Source organism: Rhinatrema bivittatum, chromosome 9 (assembly GCF_901001135.1).
Source record: "Rhinatrema bivittatum chromosome 9, aRhiBiv1.1, whole genome shotgun sequence".
Taxonomy (NCBI): domain Eukaryota; kingdom Metazoa; phylum Chordata; class Amphibia; order Gymnophiona; family Rhinatrematidae; genus Rhinatrema; species Rhinatrema bivittatum.
In genome coordinates, this window is record NC_042623.1 from 25,634,879 (window position 1) to 25,659,885 (window position 25,007).

General features: G+C 42.3%; 1 protein-coding gene across 6 annotated transcripts in view; it reads right to left on the minus strand.

Annotated features, from left to right (window-relative positions):
- STRIP2 (striatin interacting protein 2) overlaps window positions 1–25,007 on the minus strand; it is a 216,229-nt gene that overhangs the window by 160,491 nt on the left and 30,731 nt on the right. For 4 of the 6 annotated variants that reach the window (XM_029615800.1, XM_029615797.1, XM_029615799.1 and 1 more), the window contains 4 exons: window positions 21,528–21,602; window positions 20,106–20,240; window positions 1,323–1,443; window positions 1,023–1,091 (listed from right to left, as the gene is read on the minus strand). In XM_029615800.1, the coding sequence (XP_029471660.1) occupies window positions 1,023–1,091; window positions 1,323–1,443; window positions 20,106–20,240; window positions 21,528–21,602 (400 nt within the window). The remainder of the gene's footprint in view (window positions 1–1,022; window positions 1,092–1,322; window positions 1,444–20,105; window positions 20,241–21,527; window positions 21,603–25,007) is intronic. The other 2 variants (XM_029615803.1, XM_029615802.1) reach the window with 1 other exon arrangement.

The window sequence follows — 25,007 nt, forward strand, 5'->3', positions numbered from 1 at the left end:
GCTGCCTTTTTTTTTTTTTTTTAGATACGATTGCTGCTGTTTGAGTCCTGAGAGTTACTGCTATTATGGTATAGCATGGGAAGGGTCTTGGTGGGTTTTGGGTTTTTTTGTTTGCTTTTTATGTAGAGATTTGTCTTATTTCACAAATGTTTGGCATTGGAGTGTGTTTGTTTTGCTATCACTGAGGTGGGACCAGCATTTGAATATATATTTTTTGCATGTCCTAGTTCTGTTCTGCACCTGTTGCAAATCTTAAGTTCTTTTGATGATTATTATGATTATTGCTGTTTTATTGTAGTTATGATATTCTCTGCATTTTTTGAAAGAATTCATAAAAGAATACATGTATATTTGTTTTATTACATAATTGGATCTGATGTTTGTTAAACTTGTTACTTTTTACATGATGTGCATGTATAACTGCAATAAATATAAAATATACATTAATAAGGTATTTTTAATGCTGGTAAGTACTTGAAACAATAGAATTAAATATTTTAAAACATCACTCATGATGAAACTACTTAGAAATCCATTATTTATTGATAAGAGTACAAACAGTAAGGCCTAGACTGCCCACCCATGTAAACCTTGGGCCCCCCCCCACCCCAAAAATAATTTCTGGCTATGCCACTGACAAAAGGACAGGCTTTCAAGGTACAAAAAGGGAAAATGAAGTAAATTTCATTCACTGTGGACATCTGTAGAAATCTGCAACTTTATAGTGGTCTCTACTGTAGGGTCTTGTAAACATATCTAGTATGAAACAGTGACTGCACAAGGGACTCTTGCAAAATTAGGAAGAGTGCTTGCACAAGTTTCTGATAATGGTCAGCATATCAATACCTTAGTTTAATTAGCTCTATAATGATGGGACTGGCTAAGGAAAAGTTCAATTATTTCTCCTCCTGAATGAAGTAAACCTCTACAAAAAAGGAGACTTAATGGTGTCAAGGAAATATTTCAAACCTTTTCTGGGTGATGTGAAAGAGGAAAAACATGTCAGACAAAATGCAGGTTACCTGAGGTCAGTGCTGTCTGCCAAAGAGATGGCCGGCTTCCTAAGGGCACTGCTACAGGCCTGGTTATTGCTGTAGTCAGGAAGAAAGAAGACAGGCATGTGTTAGTTTGGTGGACAGTTACTGTTCAGAAGCAAGGATTCAAGGAGATTGACTAGGACTAAGGTAAATTGTTCCCAGACCTAGCAATGCTTTCATAAACAATGATTACAATGTTTCTCTTCACTTTTAATTTATTTATTCATTTATTTATTTTCATCTCAACCTACTCCCAAACAACAATTCCCACAAAACCATTCTTACTCAATCTCCATGTTCAGCAGCTCCAGGAAAGCATTGAATGTTCCCATCTCATACAGCAGGAAACTGTTGTAACGAGACCACTTTAGGACCTCAGAGTCTGATTTGCACTCTCCAAACACCCCTATGATAAAGAGATATATGCAACAAAGTAGAGAGTATTCCAAACAAGGCTTGGTCTTTCAATTACTGATAGGATCTTGCAGTACTCCTGAAATGCTATCAAGAGCAGCACAATCCATTGACCTCAAAACATCAACATATCAGTGTCATTCTCAAAATCAACCTTCAGCTCTTCATGTTCGAATCACACTTGAGTCATGCTTTGTCAAACACAGTTTAAGTCACGCTTTGAATATGAGATGGTAAACTAAAGTTGTAATACCTTAATGACTAGTAGATTGAGTGGCTCAGGGGAATGGCAAAGGAATATAGAGTCTTTTGTGTCCGATTACTATTTAAAGTAATGACAGTTTCAGTTCAGTGTGAACAAATAGCAAGAAAGGCTAAAGAGGCCAAGGGTACATCCTCCAAAATACTGTCATATTCTGGGTAAAATATTTTTCAGTAATATTGGTACAGATTGCAGTTGTAACAGTTGGTTACACTGCAAAAGTAAACATGAAAATCAACTTTGAAAAAATGAACAAGTGAAATGTACAGAATTTACTACATCATGCCCAATAAAATATAGAACGCAGCATTCATAATGGATACTCATTTCAATTAATAACTGATCTGCCCCAGAGACACACAACTTTACTGATGCCTAAAGGAGAAATTTACACTTGCCTAATAATTTTCTTTCATTGAGCCCAATCAGACTAGTCCAGATGTACAGATTATGCTCACTGACCAGCAGATGGAGACAGACTAACAGCTTTGTAGGCTCCCATGCTGATTTCACCCTGCCGGTATCCTGTAACAAGCAAACCAAAATAAATCTCCCACTGTCCCATCAAGGGACTTCCAAGAGAGTATAGCCATAACAACAAGAACTGCATACGGATACTCCATAACAACAGACCAAGAACAGAACTTACCACTGAACAAGCTGGACTCCCTCCAAAAACTTTCCTGAAATATACAATAGCGGACAATCAAGTTTGGCAGTATAGGGCAGGTTCTGGACTGATCTGGCTGGACTCAAAAGGAAATTATTAGGCAAGAGTAAATTTCTCGTTCCTCTTCATTCAGCCAGACCATTCCAGACCTACGGGATGTACCCAAGCTACTTCTGTAATGGACAGGATATTGTCAAACCCGCTCTCAAAAAACTTCAGAGCCAAAAAAAAAGCCTCTTATGTGGCCCAAACATCCATTTGATAAAGCAGAGTTGCTTACCTGTAACAGGTGTTATCCCAGGACAGCAGGATGTAGTCATCACATATGGGTGACATCATCGATGGAGCCCTATCACAGAAAACTTCTGTCAAAGTTTCCAGAAACCTTTGACTGGCACACTGAGCCCACTGAGTATGCCCAGCATGCCATGATCCCTGCAGCCACAGGGGTCTCCTTCAGTCTCGTTTGTAGCAATGAGCGCGAGCGAAAGAATAAAATAATAAAAAAACGTTTCGGACCCAACTCCGCAGGGTGGAGGGTGGGTTTTGTGAGAACTACATCCTGCTGTCCTGGGATAATACCTGTTACAGGTAAGCAACTCTGCTTTATCCCAGGACAAGCAGGATGGTAGTCCTCACATATGGGTGATTAGCAAGCTACAGGCTGACTCATCCTTTAACAAGTCAATGGCATGTAACTCATGCAACAGGCACAACAACTAAGGTGCCATTGACTAAGATGACTGCTAGTCAAAAAGAGATCTCCCACAAGTGTATGCCTAATAACACTCCCAAAAACCCACCTGGTGTGTATAATTTTTTTAGGTATACTCTGTTGCCTCACTCAAAATTAATGTGCAATTGGCACACCCAAAATTTTTTAAGGGGGAAGAGGATGGTTTCATATGTTTGGTGGACAGTTACTGTTCAGAAGCAAGGATTCAAGCAGATTGACTAGGACTAAGGTAAATTTGCTCCCAGCCCTAGCAATGTTTTCATAAACAATAATTATAATGTTTCTCTTCACTTTTAATTTATTTATACATTTATTTATTTTCATCTCAACCTACTCCCAAACAATTCCCAAAAAACCATTCTTACTCAATCTCCATGTTCAGCAGCTCCAGGAAAGCATTGAATGTTCCCATCTCATACAGCAGGAAACTGTTGTAACGAGACCACTTTTGGACCTCAGAGTCTGATTTACCCCCTGTTCTAGTCCTCAACCCCCCTCGGTGCCTTCCTTTTTTGCCCCCTGTTCTAGTCTTCAACCCCCCCTCGGTGCCTTCCTTTTTTTAATCACTATCTCACCCTCCGTCCTCCCTTTCTTTTATTGAAAATGTGTATTTAAAAATTTCAAGAGGTAGGCAACAGATTACCTATATTCTTTTTGTTATATTTTGCCTTTTATTTTAACTTATATCCATGTTATATCTTCGTGTGATACCACACTTCTTACTTATTTGTTAAACCGTCAGACAAATAACTGGATTTCACTTAGCTTTGAAATGTCCCAATGTCCGTCCTTGCTTCTGTTTGAAGAATCCCGTTTAAAGAATCCCTTTAAACGGGATTCTTCAAACGGAAGCAAGGACATTGGGGTGGATCTATTATCCCCCCTTCCCTTTTAAAGTACTCAAGGGTAAAGACAATTTCTGAAAGTTGTGTATTTCACTATTTTCCCCCCCAACCTTTCTCTATTAGCGTTCCTTTTTTTTTTTTTTTTTTTTTTAACTATCCATATAAGTGTGTTGGTTGCCTTAGCTAACAGGTCATATCTAGTGTAATTTTTGCATTTTTTGATTTAAAATAAGAAAACTGCAAGTTTATATTCCATTTCACTACTGTACTTTTCCCATTTAATGTTCTGTTTGGATTTACTGTCTACTTACATATGGGCTGATACAGTAAAGTCCGCGGGAGAGCAGACGAACGCCCGCTCTCCCGGCGCGTGCACCGGCCCTTCACCGGTGCGCGCGATTCTGTATTTAAATTAGGTGATGCGGTAAAAACGGGGAAGAGGAGGCGCTAGGGACACTAGCGCGTCCCTAGTGCCTCCTTTTTGACAGGAGTGGCGGCTGTCAGCGGGTTTGACAGCCGACGCTCAATTTTGCCGGCGTCGGTTCTCGAGCACGCTGACAGCCACGGGCTCGGAAACCGGACGCCGGCAAAATTGAGCGTCCGGTTTTCTGCCCGACAGCCGCGGGCCGAATTCAAATTTTTTATTTTTTTTATTTTGTTTTTTACTTTTTTTACTTTTCGGGACCTCCGACTTAATATCGCTATGATATTAAGTCGGAGGGTGCACAGAAAAGCAGTTTTTACTGCTTTTCTGTGCACTTTCCTGGCACCGGAAGAAATTAGCGCCGACCTTTGGGTCGGCGCTAATTTCTGAAAGTAAAATGTGCGGTTTGGCTGCACATTTTACTTTCTGTATCCCGCGCGCATACCTAATAGGGCCATCAACATGCATTTGCATGTTGAGGGCGCTATTAGGTGCCGCGGGTTGGATGCGCGTTTTCCTCCCCTTACTGAATAAGGGGTAAGGGAAAACACGCGTCCAACAGCAGGCTAACAGTGCGCTCCACCGGAGTGCACTGTACTGTATCGGCCTGATAATAATTGTAAAAAGGTTAATTACTATTTTATTCTGGTGTGATGATTTTATCTGGTCTGTGGTGCCACGAGAGAGAAGTGGTATTGGGGTGACTGGGATTCTGTCTCATCCCCCACTCAGGCTATGAACACAAAGATAAATCATATTAGCATATATAATTTCTCATGTGGTGTCCCCACTCCAAGCATAGGGATAATTCATAGTCCGGACCAAGGGGACTATTTTTTTTTATAAATGATTTGGAAAGGGGAATGATAAGTGAGGTAATCAGAGTCGCAAACACCACAAAATTATTCAGAGTTGTTATATCACAAGCGGATTGTGATAAATTACAGGAGGACCTTTCAAGACTGGAAGATTGGGCATCCAAATGGCAGATGAAATTTAATGTGGACAAGTGCAAAGTGATGCACATAGGGAAAATAACCCATGCAATTAACTGGCAAGTACCCAAACATTAAATAGATCCCATGCTACTTCCAGAAACATGTCCAAACGTTTTTTTTTTGTTTTTTTTTGTAACTTTCTGTTTATTAAATCAACCATGTGTAAACAGCATAATACAGTCAACATCACACATTAACATCATAATAGCATACATCAAGTCTGCACCGTACAGGATCGAACAGAGATACACAAACAACTCGACTCCTGACAAAGCAGAAACTGCAAATCATCCATTTGATTCTATATTCCCCACTCCCCCCCCCCTTCCCCTCCCACCCTCACCCCAGTCCTCAAAGCTGTAGTATTCAGCTGCGTAGAGATGTAGACCATTGTTGATAGGGTTGCCAAATTTTATGAAATTTCGCCAACGCATCTTTGCTTAAAGCCGTCAAATGTTCCATGTGATAAATCCATTTCAGCCTCTGTAGTACCGCCGAGAATTCGGGAGCTTTGTGCAGTTTCCAGTGCATTGCAATCTCTCCTCTCACCGCAAAAGCCATAGCCCTGATAAAGGCACTGGCCATCGGAGATCGTTGCTCATCTGGTATATTCAGCAACATTTCCTTCGGGCTGAGTTGTATGTCCAACTGCAAAACCTGTTTCAGCCAGGTTTCTGTTTGGGACCAAAGAGGAATAATAACCGGACAAGTCCACCACATATGGTAAAAATCACCCTCCAGCCCACATTGTCTCCAACATACAGAATCTGGATGCAACCCCATAAGCTTCAATTTAGAAGGATATAAATACCAACGAAATAACATTTTATAACTGTTCTCTAACAATTGAGCTGCTATGGAGCTTCGACTGATAGCTTTGAAACAAGCTTCCCACTCCCCTTCAGTAAAAGGGGCCCCCAGATCCGTTTCCCAAGCAGTGATATGCCGGACCGAGTGAGACACCGCCCCATTGAAGAGGGTATAAATTTTTGATATCACCCCCCCCCCCCGCATCACATATGCCTTTTTACAGTACCCTTCAATGAGTGTCTTGCCTTTTAGCATATCCCTCCTGACCTCCTTAACAGACAAAAAATGTCGTGAACCAGAGTTGGGAGAACTATCTTTAGGCGATTAGCTAATATTTTCGCCAGCAACTTCAAGTCAATATTATTTATTTATTTATTTAATTTATTTCTTTAACGTTTTTTATATACAGATAACCGTTTGCACATCGTATCAGGGAGATCGGCCGATATGAACTACAGAGCATGGGATCCTTGCCAGGTTTTGGTAAAATAGTAATGCCTGCCACATTTGCCGCTGTCGCCAGCTGGCCGCCCTGTCGAAGACTATTGAACATATTTACTAAAGGACCGGCCAATTCTTCCTTAAATTTCTTATAGAAAAAGGGGGTATATCCATCAATACCTGGGGCCTTTCCTGATTTTAGGTCTGAAATAGCACTAGTAACTTCCAGCATGGAGATAGGACGATTAACACTGTCCAGCATTGAAACATCTAGACAAGGCAGCTGAATCCCTTCCAAATAATCCACTATATCACCCTCGGTAGCAATATCCTCCCGTTTATATAAAGTAGAAAAGAACTGATTAAACTGAAGTCCTATGCCCTCGCCATCCAGCACTATGGTCCCATCAGCTGCTTTAATTTTAGTGATTTGGGATTGGGCGACTCGGGCCTTTAAAGCATGCGCCAAGAGTTTCCCCGCTTTATCACCATGCTCATAATAGGTTCTTTTAGTGAGATCCATATGATATGTAATTTCATCTGCATCCAGCTGTTGGAGTTGTTGCCTAAGGTCTCCTAATGTTTCCAATAAACGCTTACTCGGAGTTTGCTTATGGGCTCGTTCAGCCGACTCTAGCCTTCCCTGTAGTTCAGAGCGTTGTTTAGCTTTCTCTTTCTTGTGAAAGGACGCAAGCGCTATGAATTTTCCCCTAAGCACTGCCTTAAGGCAATCCCACAGCACTACTGGCGTTACATCCTCAGGAGAATTGTGAAACAAATAATCCTGAATGGCCAATCTGATTTCCTGTACCACGTCATTATTTTTGAGCAGAGAGTCATTCATTCGCCAAAATCTGCGGCCCCTCTTTAAACCAGCCATATTGAAGGACCACCATACCGGAGCATGGTCAGACCAAACAATACTACCTATCCCCACATCAGTAGTGGCCCCTAATAGAGTGTTATCTATGAGGAAGTAGTCAATCCAGGTATAAGAGTCATGAGCCTTTGAATAAAAGGAATAATCCTTTCCACTAGGATTACGGTCCCGCCAAACATCAACAACCTTCCATTTTCCCATAAATGAGTGCAAAGCTTTCTGATCCACCAGGGAGTAGTGTCGTCGTCCCCCTTGGAGCAATCGTGCGCAGGGTTGGGAGCTAGATTAAAATCACCACCGATAATCAAGCTCCCACTAGGGAACCGTAGCAGCTGTTCATCCAGTCTTTCAAAGACTTCCCTCTGATGGACATTGGCATTGTATAGAGACACTAGAGTGTATATAGTCTGACCAATAGTCAATGAGACTATGATAAATCTGCCATCAGGGTCTCGGTATACCTTATCTATTTGAGCGGGAAGATCCCTAGAGATCAGAATACCAACCCCCGTATATTTCAGCTGCGGTGTACTAGCTGCCAAAAAAATGTGAGGAAAATGTACTGATTGTAATAAATGCTCATGCTTCTTACGAAGATGTGTCTCCTGAATAAGCAGAACACTAGCTTTAAAAGAGAGAGCCTCCTTAAACAATCTCTTACGTTTAGATGGGTGGTTGAGACCCTTGACATTCAGAGTCAATATCTTAATAGTCATCATTGTGGAATAACCGCCCGATCTCCCTCAGGCACATAGTCCTCACAATGAAGGTTCTTCCAGCATGTAATCCCCCTAGCCACAAACTGCAACAAATCCCTGTCCATAACCCATGGTTTCCCTTTTCTCCACAGCCCACACATACCAGAGGCCTCCCTGTCCCCTCCCCCCAACCCCCCACCCCCCTCCCTTCCCCTCCCTCCCAGGCCCTCCCCCCATCCCCCCATACTAGACCCCTGCCGAGTAAACATCGACAGGATAAGCTGGAGAAGTAAGTGAAGTCCCCCCCCTCCTCCCCCCGTAACTTCCATTTAAACCAGCATAAACAAAAGTATAACATCAAACTTAGTGAAACAGGTTAACTCCAAATAGTGATCAACCAAAGTTGTCCATCTTAAATTGGAACCCCAAAATAAGTATGTTAGTCCACTGCCGTCAGCCAGAGACTGCACGAGGAAAACGGTGAAGAAAATGGCCGCTGTAGTTCAATCCACACTGTCAGTTGTTTCGCCACGATCCAGAGACTTCCGCTGTAACCTGGAACCTGATTTCCCCACTCTTTGCCATCTAGGTCTTCCCGACCCGGCCACCTTCCGAAGAGGAATCTCATCAGCGGGGACAGGTAATCCCGCCGCCACTAAAATCGAGGCCGCTGCCGCTGCATTCTTTATATGATGAGTGACGCCATCTTTGGTAAATGCTAGGCCCACAGGATATTGCCAGCGATATTTCAAATTTTCCTTCCGAAGCAGAGAAGTCACTGGTTGTAAGTCCCGGCGCTTTTGAAGTGTGATCGCCGCTAGATCGTTATAAATCGCCACCGTCTGGCCATCCCAGCTGATATCCCCGAGTTTGCGCGCTTGTTGCATCACCGCATCTTTGAGGCGAAAACTATGCAGGCAGGCGATAATATATCGGGGAACGTTGGGATTCGGGGCCCGCAACACTCGGTGTGCTCGCTCAATGACGATTTCCCCCTCAAACATCTCTTGAGGCTCCGTGTGGCTGTCCAGAATTTGCCTGCATAAGTCCTGCACTGCTCGACTAACCACTTTATATTTATCAGTTTCAGGGATCCCCCTTATTCTGATATTAGAACGTCTTGAGCGGTTCTCTAGGTCCTCGAGTTTCAATATTATTTCTTCACTGGTCGTTTGCATATCGGTAACGTCAGTTTTAAGACGCGATACTTCAATTGCCTGCACTATATTTTCTACATCTTCGACCCTTCGGCCAAATTCACCAAGTTCAGAGCGAAACTCATTTAAAGCGTCGTGCATATCCGTCTTGATAGATTTCAAATCTTTTTGTATTTCGAAGAACCATTGTTTAAAGTCTGCTTTCGTGGGTTCCGAAAACGTTCCCGACGAGCCCAGATCCTTAGCGGCAGCAACCGTGTCAGATAGCTCGGAGTCAGCTCGTGCCTCCCAGTCCGCCATTACCTGATCTCCGGCGTCTGGTATCGCGCTCAAGGCCGCAAATCTGGATCCACTTGGGTCGTACGCAAAAGTTTTAAAATCTATTGATTTCTTCCGCTGTGTCATCACAAAGTGAACTGTAATCCTCTGGCATATCCCAGAAGTAAAAAAATTAGCCTGTAGTGCTCGAAAAAGCTAAAAAACAACGGGGTAGGAGAGGAGCTATCGCTTCAAGCGACCATGCTGCAGGGCTGACGTCACTTCCCCCCTAAACGTTTTTTAAACCACAATAAGCTAACCTCTTTAACCACATCCTCTGGCAATGAATTCCAGTTCTTAATTATGCGTTGAATGAAAAAGAATGTTCTTTGATTTGTTTTAAATGTGCTGCTTGCTAACTTCATGGCTTGAAGCCTAAACCTTGTATTATCTGAAAGAGTAAACAACTGATTTACATTAACCTGTTCTAGTCCTCATGATTTTATAAACCTCCATCATATCACCTCTTAGCTATCTCTTCTCCAAGCTGAACAGCCCTAACCTCTTTAGCCATTCCTTATCGAGGAGCCGTCCCATCCCCTTTATCATTTTTGTTGCCCTTCCTGGAGGAGATGTCCATAAACGCTATTAATCAAGTTGACTTAAGGAATAGCTACTGCTTATTACCAGCATTAGTTGCATGGGATTTATTTAATATTTGGGTACTTGCCAGGTACTTTTATCCAGGATTGGCCATTGTTGGAACCAGGATGCTGGGCTTGATGGACCCTCAGTCTGAATCAGTATGGCAACTTCTTAAGTTCTTATAAGGGGCAGGAAGTACCGGAGGCTTCAGAGAACCTATTATGACTAGCTTGAGAGAGCCCTAAAAGCTTTTTCCTTTGAACAAATTAGTAAAGGATCTGATTAAATGGCAGTAGGAGTCACCTAAAGCTAATTTTAAAGGCTGATGGGCATTAGCAAAGTTATATCCTCTGACTGTCCAAGAAAAAGAGAGACTGCTTCCCAAAGTGGATGCACTGATATGTGTAGTTACTAAAAGGACTACTATCTTAGTGGAAGGGAGGTTGCCCAGGCAGGAAGATAGAATCAATGCTTAAGCAAACCTTTTGAGGCTTCCAGCATATCACTTCAATGTTGTATTTTAGCAAGGGCTGGTTTGCATTTGTCACAGAGTATTCAGGAAAGTTCAATGGAGGCCATTGGATCGGTCCTTAAGGAAATAACTCGGCTGGAGCTGGAGGTGGCCTTTTTGACGGATGCCTCCTTTTATTAGTGAGTACGATGGCTAGGAGTGTGGCTTCTATTCTTGCAGCAAGACATCTGTTGTGGCTTCGAAATTGGTCTGTGGACTTGATCTCTAAGCCTAATCTGATTAAGCTACCTTTATGGGAAAACTATTATTTGGTAAAGATCTTGAGAAGCTGGCTAAGGCTTTGGGCAATTCTAAAGTGCCCAGGCTCTCAGAGGGTAAGCCAAGGGAGCCCTTGCAGCAGTCTCAGACCAGAAATCAATTTTGTGATTTGAGAAGGAACAAGCAGAGTCGCTATACTGGGAGCCAAAGAGCCAGGCCTTATAGCAGGTTCCACTCCTTTTAATTCTCCAAGAGAGGAGGAAAAGAGGAAGGTTTGGGAGTAGCTGATGCCTGCTTGGGGCTCCCAATGAAAGTTGTGGGGCCCAGCCTCCAGAGGTGAGAATAGGCAGACATTTATTGGGCTTCTTCCAGAGATAGGTCAAGATAACAGATTAATGGGCCATAGAAATCATTCAGGATGGCTTTACTTGGAATTATCCCCTCCCCTTAGCAGATGCTTTCATGGTTTCCCCATGTTACTCTATTCATAAAGGAGAGGTGGTCCCAATGTGGTAAAGGGTGCACCCTGTCACAAACACAAAATTGTGTGGGAAAAAAAACAAGCAAGAAAATGAAGTTGTCCCTCTTGATGGTGGAGTTGGTTATTTATTTATTTAGAATTTCTTCTATACCGATAGCCGTTTGCACATCGTATCGGTTTACATATAACTAGGAACTTTTAGGCATAGCCCTAAAAGTTCCTAGTTATATGGTTAGATGACAAAACAAATAGATGAGATTCCCCAAATGGTTTACTTGGTATTAAACATAAAGCTGGCCTAGTTTCAATCTCTTACAGAAAGACCGTAGTCCATCTCTTTCCTATCTTGTGTGTCTGTTCCTGCCAGCAAGGGTTTATGCTGAACTTCGGCTGAAAGGCTGAAGCAGTTAAGAAGAGATACTGAATTTGTGACAAAAGGCAAAGAAATAAACCTTCTCCTTGCATGGCTAAGATACTCTCTGTGCAAAGTTTAAATTACTTAACTCAGTCTCTTAGGAGGGTGATCCAGCCATATGCTCCTGGGCCGGATATCTCTGGAAAGGAAGTCTCTCAGTCTATCAGCTCCTGGCTCCTCTGTCCCTTGTTGGGATTTTACATTTAGCTCGGCTATGAAGCAAGAACAGCTGTATGTTTCTACATAAGAACATAAGAACATGCCATACTGGATCAGACCAAGGGTCCATCAAGCCCAGTATCCTGCTTCCAAGGACCTGGCAGGATCCCAAGGGATAGATACATTCCAAGCTGCTTATCCCAAGAATAAGCTATGGATTTCTGCAACTCTCCCTTATAATTGTTGATGGACTTTTCCTCCAGAAACTTGTCCAAACCTTTTTTAAATGCAGCTAAACTAATAGTTTTCACCACATCCTCTGCAACAAATTCCAGCTTAATTACTTTTTGAAAGAGTAAACAACTGATTTAACGTTTACTCATTCCATTCCACTCATTATTTTATAGACCTGTATCATATCTCCCCTCAGCCGTCTCTTTTCCAAGCTGAAAAGTCCTAACCTCTTTAGCCTTTCTTCATAGGAGAATTGTTCCATCCTCTTTATCATCTTGATTGCCCTTCTCTGTACCTATTTTAATTCTGCTATATCTTTCTTGAGATGTGGTTACCAGAACTGAACATAATACTCAAGATTAAGTCGCACCTGTTTTATTCTCCATTCCCTTACTAATAATCCCTGGCATTCTATTTACTTTCTTGGCTGCTGCTGCACACTGAGCAGAAGATTTCAATGTATTTTCAACGATGACACCTAGATCCTTTTCCTAAGTGATGACTCCTAATGTGGAACCTTGCATTTTGTAGCTATAATTTGGGTTACTCTTCCCTAAGTACAACACTTTGCACTTGTCTACATTAAAGTTCATTTTCCATTTTCATGTGCAGCCTCCCAGTTTTGCAATTTCTCACAATCCTTTTCTGATTTGACAAATTTGAATAATTTTGTGTCATTGGCAAATTTGATTACCTTTACTTGTTGTTCCCATTTCCAGGTCATTTATAAATATATTAAAAAGCATTGGCCCCAGAACAGATCCCCGGGGCACTCCACTATTCACCTTTTTCCATTGGGAAAGTTTACCATTGAGCCCTACTATCTGTTTTCTATCTTTTAACCACTTGGCAACCCACAATAGGACACTGCCACCTATCCCATGACTTTCTAATTTCCTAAGAAGTCTCTCATGAGGGACTTTGTCAAAAGCTTTCTGGAAATCCAGATACACTATATCAACTGGCTCACCTTTATCCACATGCTTATTTATGCCTTCAAAAAAAATGTAGCAGATTTGTGAGGCTAGACTCAGAGCACAGACTTGTGTCTCTCCTTCTCGATGATTAGATCTTCAGGAGAAGAACTGATGGCAGGGTTGCCGGATGCACCCCTCTCTTCCTGGCTACTGGCTCCAACTCCTCGCCATCCCCACCCCTCAAACACAGACAGAGCCAGCCAATTTGTGCCTTTTCTTCTTTAAATGGTCTCCCAACATTCCTTTGGCTTCCTCCTCTACTGGCTATGTAGTGCTGTTCTCTGGGCAAGCTAAACAGTACAGCCCTTTTCCCAACTTGTTAACACTGAATACTGGATGCTTCTTGAAGAACATTTGGCATTCACAAAAGAGCACACAGAAGTTTTTGACATATTTTTATATTCCTTCACCTTGGCTGCGGCGGCTTGTAGTCTCTATAGAGTTGAAAACACCTTTTGATAGGTCCAACACATATCACTCAGATCCAGATGCAGCTCGGTCCACACTGTAAGGCTTCAACACAAGCTCACGGGAGAAGGAACCTAGTTTATAGTAGCTTGTTACAATATTAAAAAGCACTGGTCCAAGTACAGATTCCTGAGGCACTCCACTATTTAACTTTCTCCACAAACTGACCATTTAATCCTATTCTGTTTCCTATCTTTTAATCAATTTGCAATCCACAAAAGGACATCATCTCCTAACCCATGACTTTTTACTTTTCTTAGGAGTCTCTCATGGAGGACTTTGTCAAACACCTTCTGAAAATCCAAATCCATTTACCAGCTCACCTTTATCCCCATGTTTATTAACCCCTTCAAAAAAATGCAGTCTATTTGAGAGGCAAGACTTCCCTTGGGTAAATCCATCCTGGTTGTGTCCCATTAAACAATGTTCTTTAGAATAATTTCCATGAATTTTCCCAGCACTGAAGGCAAGCTCACCAGTCTATAGTTTCCTGGACCACCCCTGGAACCTTTCTTAAATATTGGGGTTACGTTCGCCACCCTCCAATTTTCAGAAACAAACGATAATTTTAATGATAGGAAACAAATTACTAGTAATCAATCTGAAGTTTAATTTTTTAGTTCTTTCAGAATCCTGGGGTGTATATCATCTGGTCCAGATGACTTGCTTCACTTCAGTTTGTTAATATGACCTAATACATCTCCCAGGTTCACTGTGATTTGGTTCATTTCATCTGAATCACCCTTGAAAAACATTACCAGAATAGGTATCTTCAACATCCTCATTAGTAAACACCAAAGCAAAGAATTAATTTAGTCTTTCCATGATGGCCTTACCTTCCCCTAGGTGCCCCTTTAACCCCTTGATCATCTAACAGTTCCACAGACTCCCTCACAGACTTCCTGCTTTGGATATATTTTAGAAAGGTTTTTATTAAGAATTTTTCCCTCTACAGCCAGCTTCTTTTCAAATTCTCCCTTAGCCTGTCTTATCAATGTTTTACATTTAACTTGACAATTCTTATGCTTTTCCCTATTTTCTTCAGATGCATCTTTTTTCCAATTTTTGAAGGAAGTTCTTTTGGCTAAAATAGCCCTCTCACCTCGCCTTTTAACCATACTGGCGGTCGTTAGGCCTTCCTTCCACCTTTCTTAATACATGGAATATATGTGGACTACACTTCTAAGATGGTATTTTTAAACAATGTCCAAGCCTTTTGTATTCTCTATCTTTGTAGCTGCACCTTTCAGTTTTTTTCTATTTTCCTCATTTTATCAAACTCTCCGTTTTGAAAGTTTAGTGCTACAGCTGAAGATTTACTTATTGTCCCTCTTTCATTTATTAAGTCAAATTTGATGTTATGATCAGTATTGCAAAGTGTCCCCACCACCATTACCTCTCTCATCAAATCCTGCATTCCACTAAGAATTAAATCCAAAATGGCTCCCCTTCTCTCATCTGTTCCTGAACCAATTTCTTCATGAAGCAGTCACTTATTCCATCTAGGAACGTTACCTCTCTAGCACTGTTGCGTCTGTCGGTCTCAGATGACTTCACCCGACATGCCCCACCTCTATTTCAGCCTTCTCCACCAGCCTCGGGAGAATGGTATCCATAGCATCTCCTTGCCGCACCCTCCGGCATCCCCGGAGTGGCTTTGGCACGGCGTCCCGCCATGTTGACCTGAGGCCTCCAAGGGCGCGCGCGCACACCTCACATCTTATAGCAGTGTTAACGCAAACCTCGGGGGCTTTCCCCTCGAGTGACGTCACTGCTTCCAACTACAAAAGGTTGCCCGTTTGCTGACTCTCGCCGAGTTAGCACGGATTGGATTCGTTCCGATCTGAAGCTGCTCCCCTCCGGGATTCTACTAACTTGGGTACCCGCTCCTTGGGGGCCCTTTGCTTATTTCTAGGTGCCTATCCTGAATCCAGGTACTCGCTCCTCGAGGGCCTGTGTGTCTATCCTGGTGCCTGCTACCAATTCTTCTACCTGCTGGTACACTACCTATCAGCTACAGATAGTGAGTACTACTTCTCCCAGTCTGTTCATCTACAGCTCCTCGTTGTCTATCTGCATCGGGCCCTACACCACCATTGTGGAATGGGACTCCTCTGCCAAGAATCACAGACTGTTGCTACCTATCCTCTCTCTACTGCTTATTGGGAACTCTATCTACTCAGCTACACGGGCGTGTGTAATAGCATCTGCCAGTCTGTTTGTCCTACAGTGCCTCTCTGGATATCTGCATCGGGGCCTTATACCACCATTGTGGGATGGGTCTCCTCCGCCAAGGATCACAGACTGTTGCTATCTAATCCACTCTCTACTGCCATCTCTGATGAACCATACAAGCTACATAATAAAGATATATTCTCTGTGTTTGTGCATCTGAGTCTAGCCTGGTGCTTCAGTTCCCTATGGGGCTCCTCCCCATGGGAGTCACTATCACTGTTGCCCCTAAAGATTCCACCAAACACCTCAGACCATCTTTTGTCCTCTGGAGTGGGCCCAATCGGGGTAAGCCGGCTTCTATGACCACTATTGCACAGTGGTTGAAGGAAGCAATCCCCTCAGCCTATCTTTGTCAAGGTCGGATGGTTCCCGAGAGCCTAAAGGCTCATTCACTGTGTTCTCAAGCTACTTCCTGGGCAGAGAGTTAATTGGTCTCTCCGCAGGAGATTTGCAGGGCCGCCACTTGGATGTCCTTGCATACTTTTGCTCGACACTACCGCCTGGATGTACAAGCTCTGGTTCTTGATGCTTTTGGGCTACAAGTGCTTCGAGTGGGACTGTCTCGGTCCCACCCGGTTTAGGGAAGCTTTGGTACATCCCACAGTCTGGACTGATCCGGGAACGTACAGGGAAAGGAAAATTAGTTCTTATCTGTTAATTTTCATTCCTGTAGTACCACGGATCAGTCCAGATGCCCTTCCCTGTTTGTCTTTCTTCTGTCCTCTCGAAGCTTGTTTCTCTTGCAGATTCATAGATTTCCATACATCATTTTTGTGCAAGAATATTGAGCAAATACACTGGAAGCCTTGGTTGCTCAAGCACCAAGTATATGCAAGAGCGATTAGTCATACCATATTTCTTCCATTTTCTACAGTTGCTCCCTTGAGCTTTATGGTTACTTGTTTGATCCTATTCTGGTTTTGTTATTTTCTGCTTACCTTTTTCCTCGGCTCGATGCTGTGCTTCGTCTGGTCGACCCCTGGAGCCCGTTGACTTCGGACTCTCCGAAGGTATGTACCTCCGTCACTCCTTCTCTGGGTGTCTTCCTCCGTAGCTGTTCTTTCCTCTAGCAGAGCAGCTGAAATCTGCTCAGGACCCAATTTCCCAAGCGGGGGATCCGGTGTGGAAGGCACGCCTGGGCTCAGAGATGTCTCAACGGCCAAGGGGCTCAGCATCTGCTCACCACTGAAATCGCCAGTGGCCCCTCCCTCAGGCAGCGTTTGCACCAGCCCGGCAAAGACTTCCTCAATCCGGGGCTGCCTCGTAGTTGGAATCAGAGTCGAAGTTATCTCTCTTATTTTTGCTTTCTGCTTCGTGTGAGGCATATTGCCGACGAAGCTTTCAGGTAAATATGTATATTCAGGAAATATAAGCAAAAAATAGAAATAGCTCCGGAGCTTGGCGTCAGCTGTTCATTCGTCAGCGGCCATCTTGGATCCGAAGGCGGCATTTTAAACATTCTGCTGAGAGTGAAGTACAAGAGGAACAGGGAAACATTTACACCAGTTTAATAACTGGTCCTCTGTCACAGGAAGTAAGCAAGGCAAACCCAATCGCACTCTACTGGCCACACTGCTAAAATGACTGCCATTCCTGTTGTGGCAGCAAGTACACCTGTGGGTACAGGATAAACCGGCTACCCTTATGACACCTCCTTCCCCCCTGCTAGAGCATCTTATAGAATCTGCTCCATGTTCTTCTCCTCCTCTCGGCAAGCACACCACCATGATCAACCCCCAACTACTTGCTGCTGATCTAGGCGTCATAGTGGATAACACATTGAAATCGTCGGCTCAGTGTGCTGCAGCAGTCAAAAAAGCTAATAGAATGTTAGGAATTATTAGGAAGGGAATGGTTAATAGAACGGAAAATGTCATAATACCTCTATATCGCTCCATGGTGAGACCACACCTTGAATACTGTGTACAATTCTGGTCGCCGCATCTCAAAAAAGATATAGTTGCGATGGGGAAGGTACAGAGAAGGGCAACCAAAATGATAAAGGGGATGAACAGCTCCCCTATGAGGAAAGGCTGAAGAGGTTAGGGCTGTTCAGCTTGGAGAAGAGACGGCTGAGGGGGGATATGATAGAGGTGTTTAAGATCATGAGAGGTCTTGAACGAGTAGATGTGACTCGGTTATTTTCACTTTCGAATAATAGAAGGACTAGGGGGCATTCCATGAGGTTAGCAAGTAGCACATTTAAGACTAATCGGAGAAAATTCTTTTTCACTCAACGCACAATAAAGCTCTGGAATTTGTTGCCAGAGGATGTGGTTAGTGCAGTTAGTGTAGCTGGGTTCAAAAAAGGTTTGGATAAGTTCTTGGAGGAGAAGTCCATTAATGGCTATTAATCAATTTTACTTAGGGAATAGCCACTGCTATTAATTGCATCAGTAGCATGGGATCTTCTTAGTTTTTGGGTAATTGCCAGGTTCTTGCAGCCTGCTTTTGGCCTCTGTTGGAAACAGGATGCTGGGCTTGATGGACCCTTGGTCTGACCCAGCATGGCAATTTCTTATGTTCTTATGTGAAACTGTGAAAGCAGTGTATGTAATATAGCTTCTATGTTTAAAGTTGTACATGTTAAGACTAAATGTGTGTTGCTCAAACATATTGAACACAGAAGCTGTATTTGGAGCAACAAATTGTAAGCACTGCTGGTCAAACATTGTATATAATTTCAACATGCTTTTGAGGATTTAATGTTTTCAGTACTTGAAATTCCTTGATTCAGTGCATTCGGCAGTGATTATGATTAGTGTCTTTTACACTCAAAGGGACGGTAACTTTCAAAGCAGCACATGGGTGGATACTGATGTGTATGCATCGGCATGTGCCCAGATATGCCCCATTTTATAACTTGCATGCACGAAAGGCTCATGTCTCACCCAGACCATGTCTCTTTTTGAAACTGAGTGAGATGTCATCCAGTTATATTGTTCCATATGTGCCACTGTTCTATGTAAAGCCCCTTATCTCTGTTGGGCAGTTTATCGTTATATGTAAACCGGAGTGATTTGTAGTCTCTATAAGAACCTTGGTATATAAAAATTAAAAATAAATAAATAAAATAAATAAATAAAATAAATGTGCATGCTGTGGGAGATATAGGTACATCTGGGTAGCTTTTAAAATTCACCTTTAAGGTAGTGCTGGTAGGCATGAACAAGGAAGTTGATAGGTCTGAGTTTTTATTATAACATAACCATGTTTTAACTTAGTTTTAAAATGCGGAACCTGATGTCTATGCCCATGTTTTTTTTCTTCTTATTGACTAGCATAAGGAGTCAACTTATTGGCTTACTAATGCATGTTTGCATTGGGCTGATGGTGTGTCATTGTTACCTTTTGAATGGAGTTTATGCGAGTCAGAAATCAGACTGAAGATAACAAAAGTGTGTTCTGCATCCCACTGTTTGCAACATTATTATTATAAGGACACTAATTTGTTATATGTTTCATACTGCAAGGAATAGATAAGCCATGTGGATAAGCTGCATTTGACCCACAAAGTAGGCACATGATATGCAGAAACACCAGTGGTGTTAGCATTCTTAACATAGCATATAATGTTTTTTCTTTACAGATAACTAGTTATCGGTGATTTGGATAATGTGTGACTTTTTCAACAGTTTTTTAGATGTAGAATGATTTTAATGCAATTACAATTTGGTTTTGAATGGGTTTTTTTTGTAAAAGAAACACTAATAAAGTAAAGGACTATAATAGCACATATGTTGTTAGCTACTGGCATCAAGCTTTAGTTTCAGTGTTTGTTCATTAACATTTGAGCACTCAGATACCCAAAAAAAGAAAGTATGTTTTCATCTTGAAGTGGTTTTTGGGTTGTGTGTGAAACATTTTGTCACCCTTTATGTTATATGTTGTTTAATGGATTTGACAGCTTTCTTTTTTTGGATCTGAATTGTTTGAAAAATAATTGCCATGTCACAAGAAACATATCCTTTGTAGAATGGATGAGTTTTCTAGTAAGGCTAGTCAAAGTCCTTTACAGAAGGGAACACTATTAGTGCATCTTGAAGAGATCAACTGCCAGTGCTCACTAACAGCTGCAATCTGAAAACCCTAGATGGCATTATGGTGTGCTCTTCGTCTTTCTGCAGTTACCTTGTGCCAAATAGAGAATAGCTCGGGCCACATTCAGTCTTTTGTCCCTGTTGACCATCTCCAGGCCATCCAATAGTCGCATAATATAGGCCTTCTGCTGAGTCATGTCTAGTTCCACCCATTTTGCATCCCTCACTAGAATGGAGAGAATAAAACAAGGAAAGTTAGTTCATGATTCTTGCTTAACCTACAGATTTTGGGTTACTTCTGTTTTTTTAATTTGTAGCAACTGAAATCCTACTTCAAAGTGTGTCTCTGCCACTGTGCAAAACTGAGACCTGCAGGTCACTGGCTGTAGCTCACTTTCAACTCATATCTACTTAGTTTATAATGGGCCAATTGGACTAGCCATGGAGTCAGCGATTCACTGGAACTTGATCCTCTGTCATTCTGCCGGTCATGGTGTCACTTCTTACCAGCCCCTGGGCACTTCTGAAACTGTCAGTCATGGTACCAGATCCCACCAGGTGCTGAAGCACCTTTGCCTCTATCTGCAATTATGCCAATTCCTAGTGAATGCAAAAACTGATTTATCAAATAATAAATCAACAACAATTGACTTATCACTGGGACCATCATACCACGCTTTAGGTTTAGAACATAGTGATATTCAAAAGAGACCAGTAGTTTGTTTTTTTTTTAATAGTGTCTCTTCTTCCAAGTTTCACTCCGGTTTCTTCTTCCAAGTTCAACCTTTATGTGCAACTTCCAGGTAAGATAGTTGCACATAAAGGTTGAACTTGGAAGAAGAGACCGGAGTGAAAGGGATGGGTACCAGAGGCTACTGGATACACGTAAACAATTAATATGAAAAATACATTAGATATATTTTGAGGATCAAACTAATTTAATTGTGGAGGGAAGCACGCCAATGTGATATTTCCACACATTGTGCCTCCCACCATAGCATGGTCCCCACCTTTAAACTGGCTATAAAAGACACTGCAAAAAAAAAAAAACCAACTACTGGTCTCTTTTGAACATCACTATGTTCTAAACCTAAAGGGCGATATGATGGTCCCAGTGATAAGACAATTGTTGATTTATTATTTGATAAATCAGTTTTTGCAATATGTGTTTGCCTATGCACAGATATTTTCATTTTGCTACACATATTGGGCTTATTTGTTTGTAATTCCTAGTGAATGGCAGCTGCCTGGAAAACTTTCACCTGAGTCAAAATAAGGAGATGAAGGGACTTGCTCAAGGTCAATCACAAAGAGTCAGTGGTAAAGAAAATGAGGACTTTTGTTTCTGGAGTTCTCCTGACTCAGGCTTGAAAGCCCCATGAATGAGACTTCCATGAAGTAGAAATATGCCAAGGCAATTATAGTTTAGTAACAAGATCTTGCTTCTAAATTTCTTTTATCTAAATCTGAGTCCCACTGAAGCAAAAGGCATGGATGGTCAAAGTCAACATACCTTGAATTCTGAAATCCTCTTCAAAACATGTTCTATTGAGGTTGAATTCTGGCTCTTCGGTGTAACTGAAGAGTTCTGACATGAGACAAAAAGAACAAGAGTCATGAAAGCATAGAAAAAGAGAAAATATATTCGCTTTAGCTATGAGTCTCCTCCTGCAGCACTGGTAGAAGGATAAAATTGATAATAAAATGTCTAGATTTCTATAATTCCTCTTGCCCAAACAGCAACTCTATATGCTTTACATATTATTTTAGAAACACACATGTAGGCAGTGTCTGAAACGAATGGCCTGATATTTTTTGGAACACAAGGACATTGCACAGGCCGAGTCCATTGCTTCAATTTGCATATATTTATTGCTGTACTGCAGAGGAAAATGAAAGAAAAACAGGTCGTTTAAGAAGAAGCACAATATGCACAAAAATTATCTAATTTATACTGATACATAACTATTTGGCTTACTTTGCCTAAGGAAGGGCCCCTAGAACTGGTTTGTTGAATTTTAAATTTCATTTACAGTTCCAAATTTGTATAAACAATTAAATCACTTTAGCAAGTTCTCATTTCCAACTTACCCCATGGTATAGCAGCAAAAATACGCAAATTGAAGCAATGGGATTGACTGAGCCTGCTCAGCTCCACTAATACAAAGACTGCAAATAAATTCCAGCCAGTGCACCAGTGGCATCTCTAGATAGAAATATTGGGGGGTGGGGGCAAACCAAAATGACATTTCTTTACATCATGCCCACCCCACAACATGGTTCCTGCTTTTAAACTGGCTATAAAAAGACAGCCCCAAGAAGCATTAGTGCAATTAAAAAAAAAAAACAGACTCTAACCAGTTATCAACCACACAGTCAAAACTACCATTTAAATTATTTGATAGCATCATTCAACCAATTTTGTATATGGATATGAGAATAAAGCCTGTAGTCTATATAGGAAAGAGCAGAATCTTAATAAAGATCCTGCTCCTTCACATCCCCAGTAATTTCCCCAACAAAGACCTAGAACGTTTCCTAATACAACTCACCATATCAACCAAAATTAAAATTCTCATGTCAGCTTAGTAACAGCAACAAACACTTAAAAGTGAATTTTCAAAAGTTTCACACATAAAAAAAAAAAGAGTACTTAGCATATACTTGTATATATGCTATTTTACATGCTATCTTACAAACCTTAACATACACATGTAAATGAAGGTCTGCGAATAAATTTACACATGTAAAAAAAAAAAAAAAAAAAAAAAAGGCCAGGGACATTCCAAGAAGGGGCAGCATTTACGAGAATAAGTTGCTATTTTATAATCAATTTACACATGTAAATGTGGCACCCTGCTTGCGTATGTTTACGCAAGCAGGGTGCTTGCGTAAACATACGCAATATGCAAATTACACAAGAAGCTGGAGGGTAGTGGAATAGATGAAAATCATTTTACAGTAGAAAATGTATGGGAAGAGCTAAAGAATCTGAAAGTGGACAAAGCCATGGGGCCTGATGGGATTCATCCAAGGATTCTGAGGGAGCTCAGAGATGTGCTGGCGGGTCCGCTGTGTGACCTGTTCAATAGATCCCTAGAAACGGGAGTGGTGCCGAGTGATTGGAGAAGAGCGGTGGTGGTCCCGCTTCACAAGAGTGGGAACAGAGAAGAGGCTGGTAACTACAGACCGGTTAGCCTCACTTCGGTGGTGGGAAAAGTAATGGAGTCACTGTTGAAAGAGAGAATAGTGAAATATCTACAGTCCGGAGAATTGATGGACCAGAGGCAGCATGGATTCACCAGGGGAAGATCCTGTCAGACAAATCTGATTGACTTTTTCGACTGGGTAACCAAGGAATTGGATCAAGGAAGAGCGCTAGATGTCATCTACTTGGATTTCAGCAAAGCTTTTGATACGGTTCCGCACAGGAGACTGGTGAATAAAACAAAAAGCTTGGGAGTGAGTGCCGAAGTGGTGACCTGGATTGCAAACTGGTTGACGGACAGAAGACAATGCGTGATGGTAAATGGAACTTTCTCTGAAGAGAGAGCGGTTTTAAGTGGTGTACCGCAAGGATCGGTGTTGGGACCGGTCCTGTTCAATATCTTTGTGAGCGACATTGCGGACGGGATAGAAGGTAAGGTTTGTCTTTTTGCGGACGACACTAAGATCTGCAACAGAGTGGACACGCCGGAAGGAGTGGAGAGAATGAGACGGGATTTAAGGAAGCTGGAAGAGTGGTCGAAGATATGGCAGCTGAAATTCAATGCCAAGAAGTGCAAAGTCATGCATTTGGGGAGTGGAAATCCGAATGAACTGTATTCGATGGGGGGGGAAAGGCTGATGTGCACGGAGCAGGAGAGAGACCTTGGGGTGATAGTGTCTAATGATATGAAGTCGGCGAAACAATGCGACAAGGCGATTGCAAAAGCCAGAAGAATGCTGGGATGCATAGAGAGAGGAATATCGAGTAAGAAAAGGGAAGTGATAATCCCCTTGTACAGGTCCTTGGTGAGGCCTCACCTGGAGTACTGTGTTCAGTTCTGGAGACCGTATCTACAAAGAGACAAGGACAAGTTGGAGGCGGTACAGAGAAGGGCGACCAGGAAGGTGGAGGGTCTTCATCGGTTGACATACGAGGAGAGATTGAAGAATCTAAATATGTACACCCTGGAGGAAAGGAGGAGCAGGGGTGATATGATTCAAACTTTCAGATACTTGAAAAACTTTAACGATCCAAAGACAATGACAAACCTTTTCCAACAGAAAAAAATCAGCAGAACCAGAGGTCATGAGCTGAGGCTCCAAGGAGGAAGACTAAGAACCAATGTCAGGAAGAATTTCTTCACGGAGAGAGTGGTGGATGCCTGGAATGCCCTTCCGGAGGAAGTGGTGAAGTCCAAAACTGTGAAGCACTTCAAAGGGGCATGGGATAAATATTGTGGATCCATCAGGTCCAGAGGACGCATATAAAGAGCAGGTAGTAAAATACTGCACGGAGCGGCAGTAGCCACAGAGGCATTCACGGAGCGGGATGCCAGTGGCCAGTGGGTAGGTGTCCACCTTCATGGAGCGGAAGGATGTAGGGCTGTCATCTCCCAATTAAATAAAAAACAAAAACAAAAAACAAAACAGGGATGGGATCCATCAGGTCTAGAGGACACATATAAAGAGCAGGTAGTAAAATACTGCACGGAGCGGCAGTAGCCACAGAGGCATTCACGGAGCGGGATGCCAGTGGCCAGTGGTAGGTGTCCATATAAAGAGCAGGTAGTAAAATACTGCACAGAGCGGCAGTAGCCACAGAGGCATTCACGGAGCGGGATGCCAGTGGCCAGTGGTAGGTGTCCACCTTCACGGAGCGGAAGGATGGAGGGCTGTCATCTCCCAATTAAATAAATAATAAAAAAACCCAGGGATGGGATCCATCAGTTCTAGAGGACGCATATAAAGAGCAGGTAGTAAAACACTGCATGGAGCGGCAGTAGCC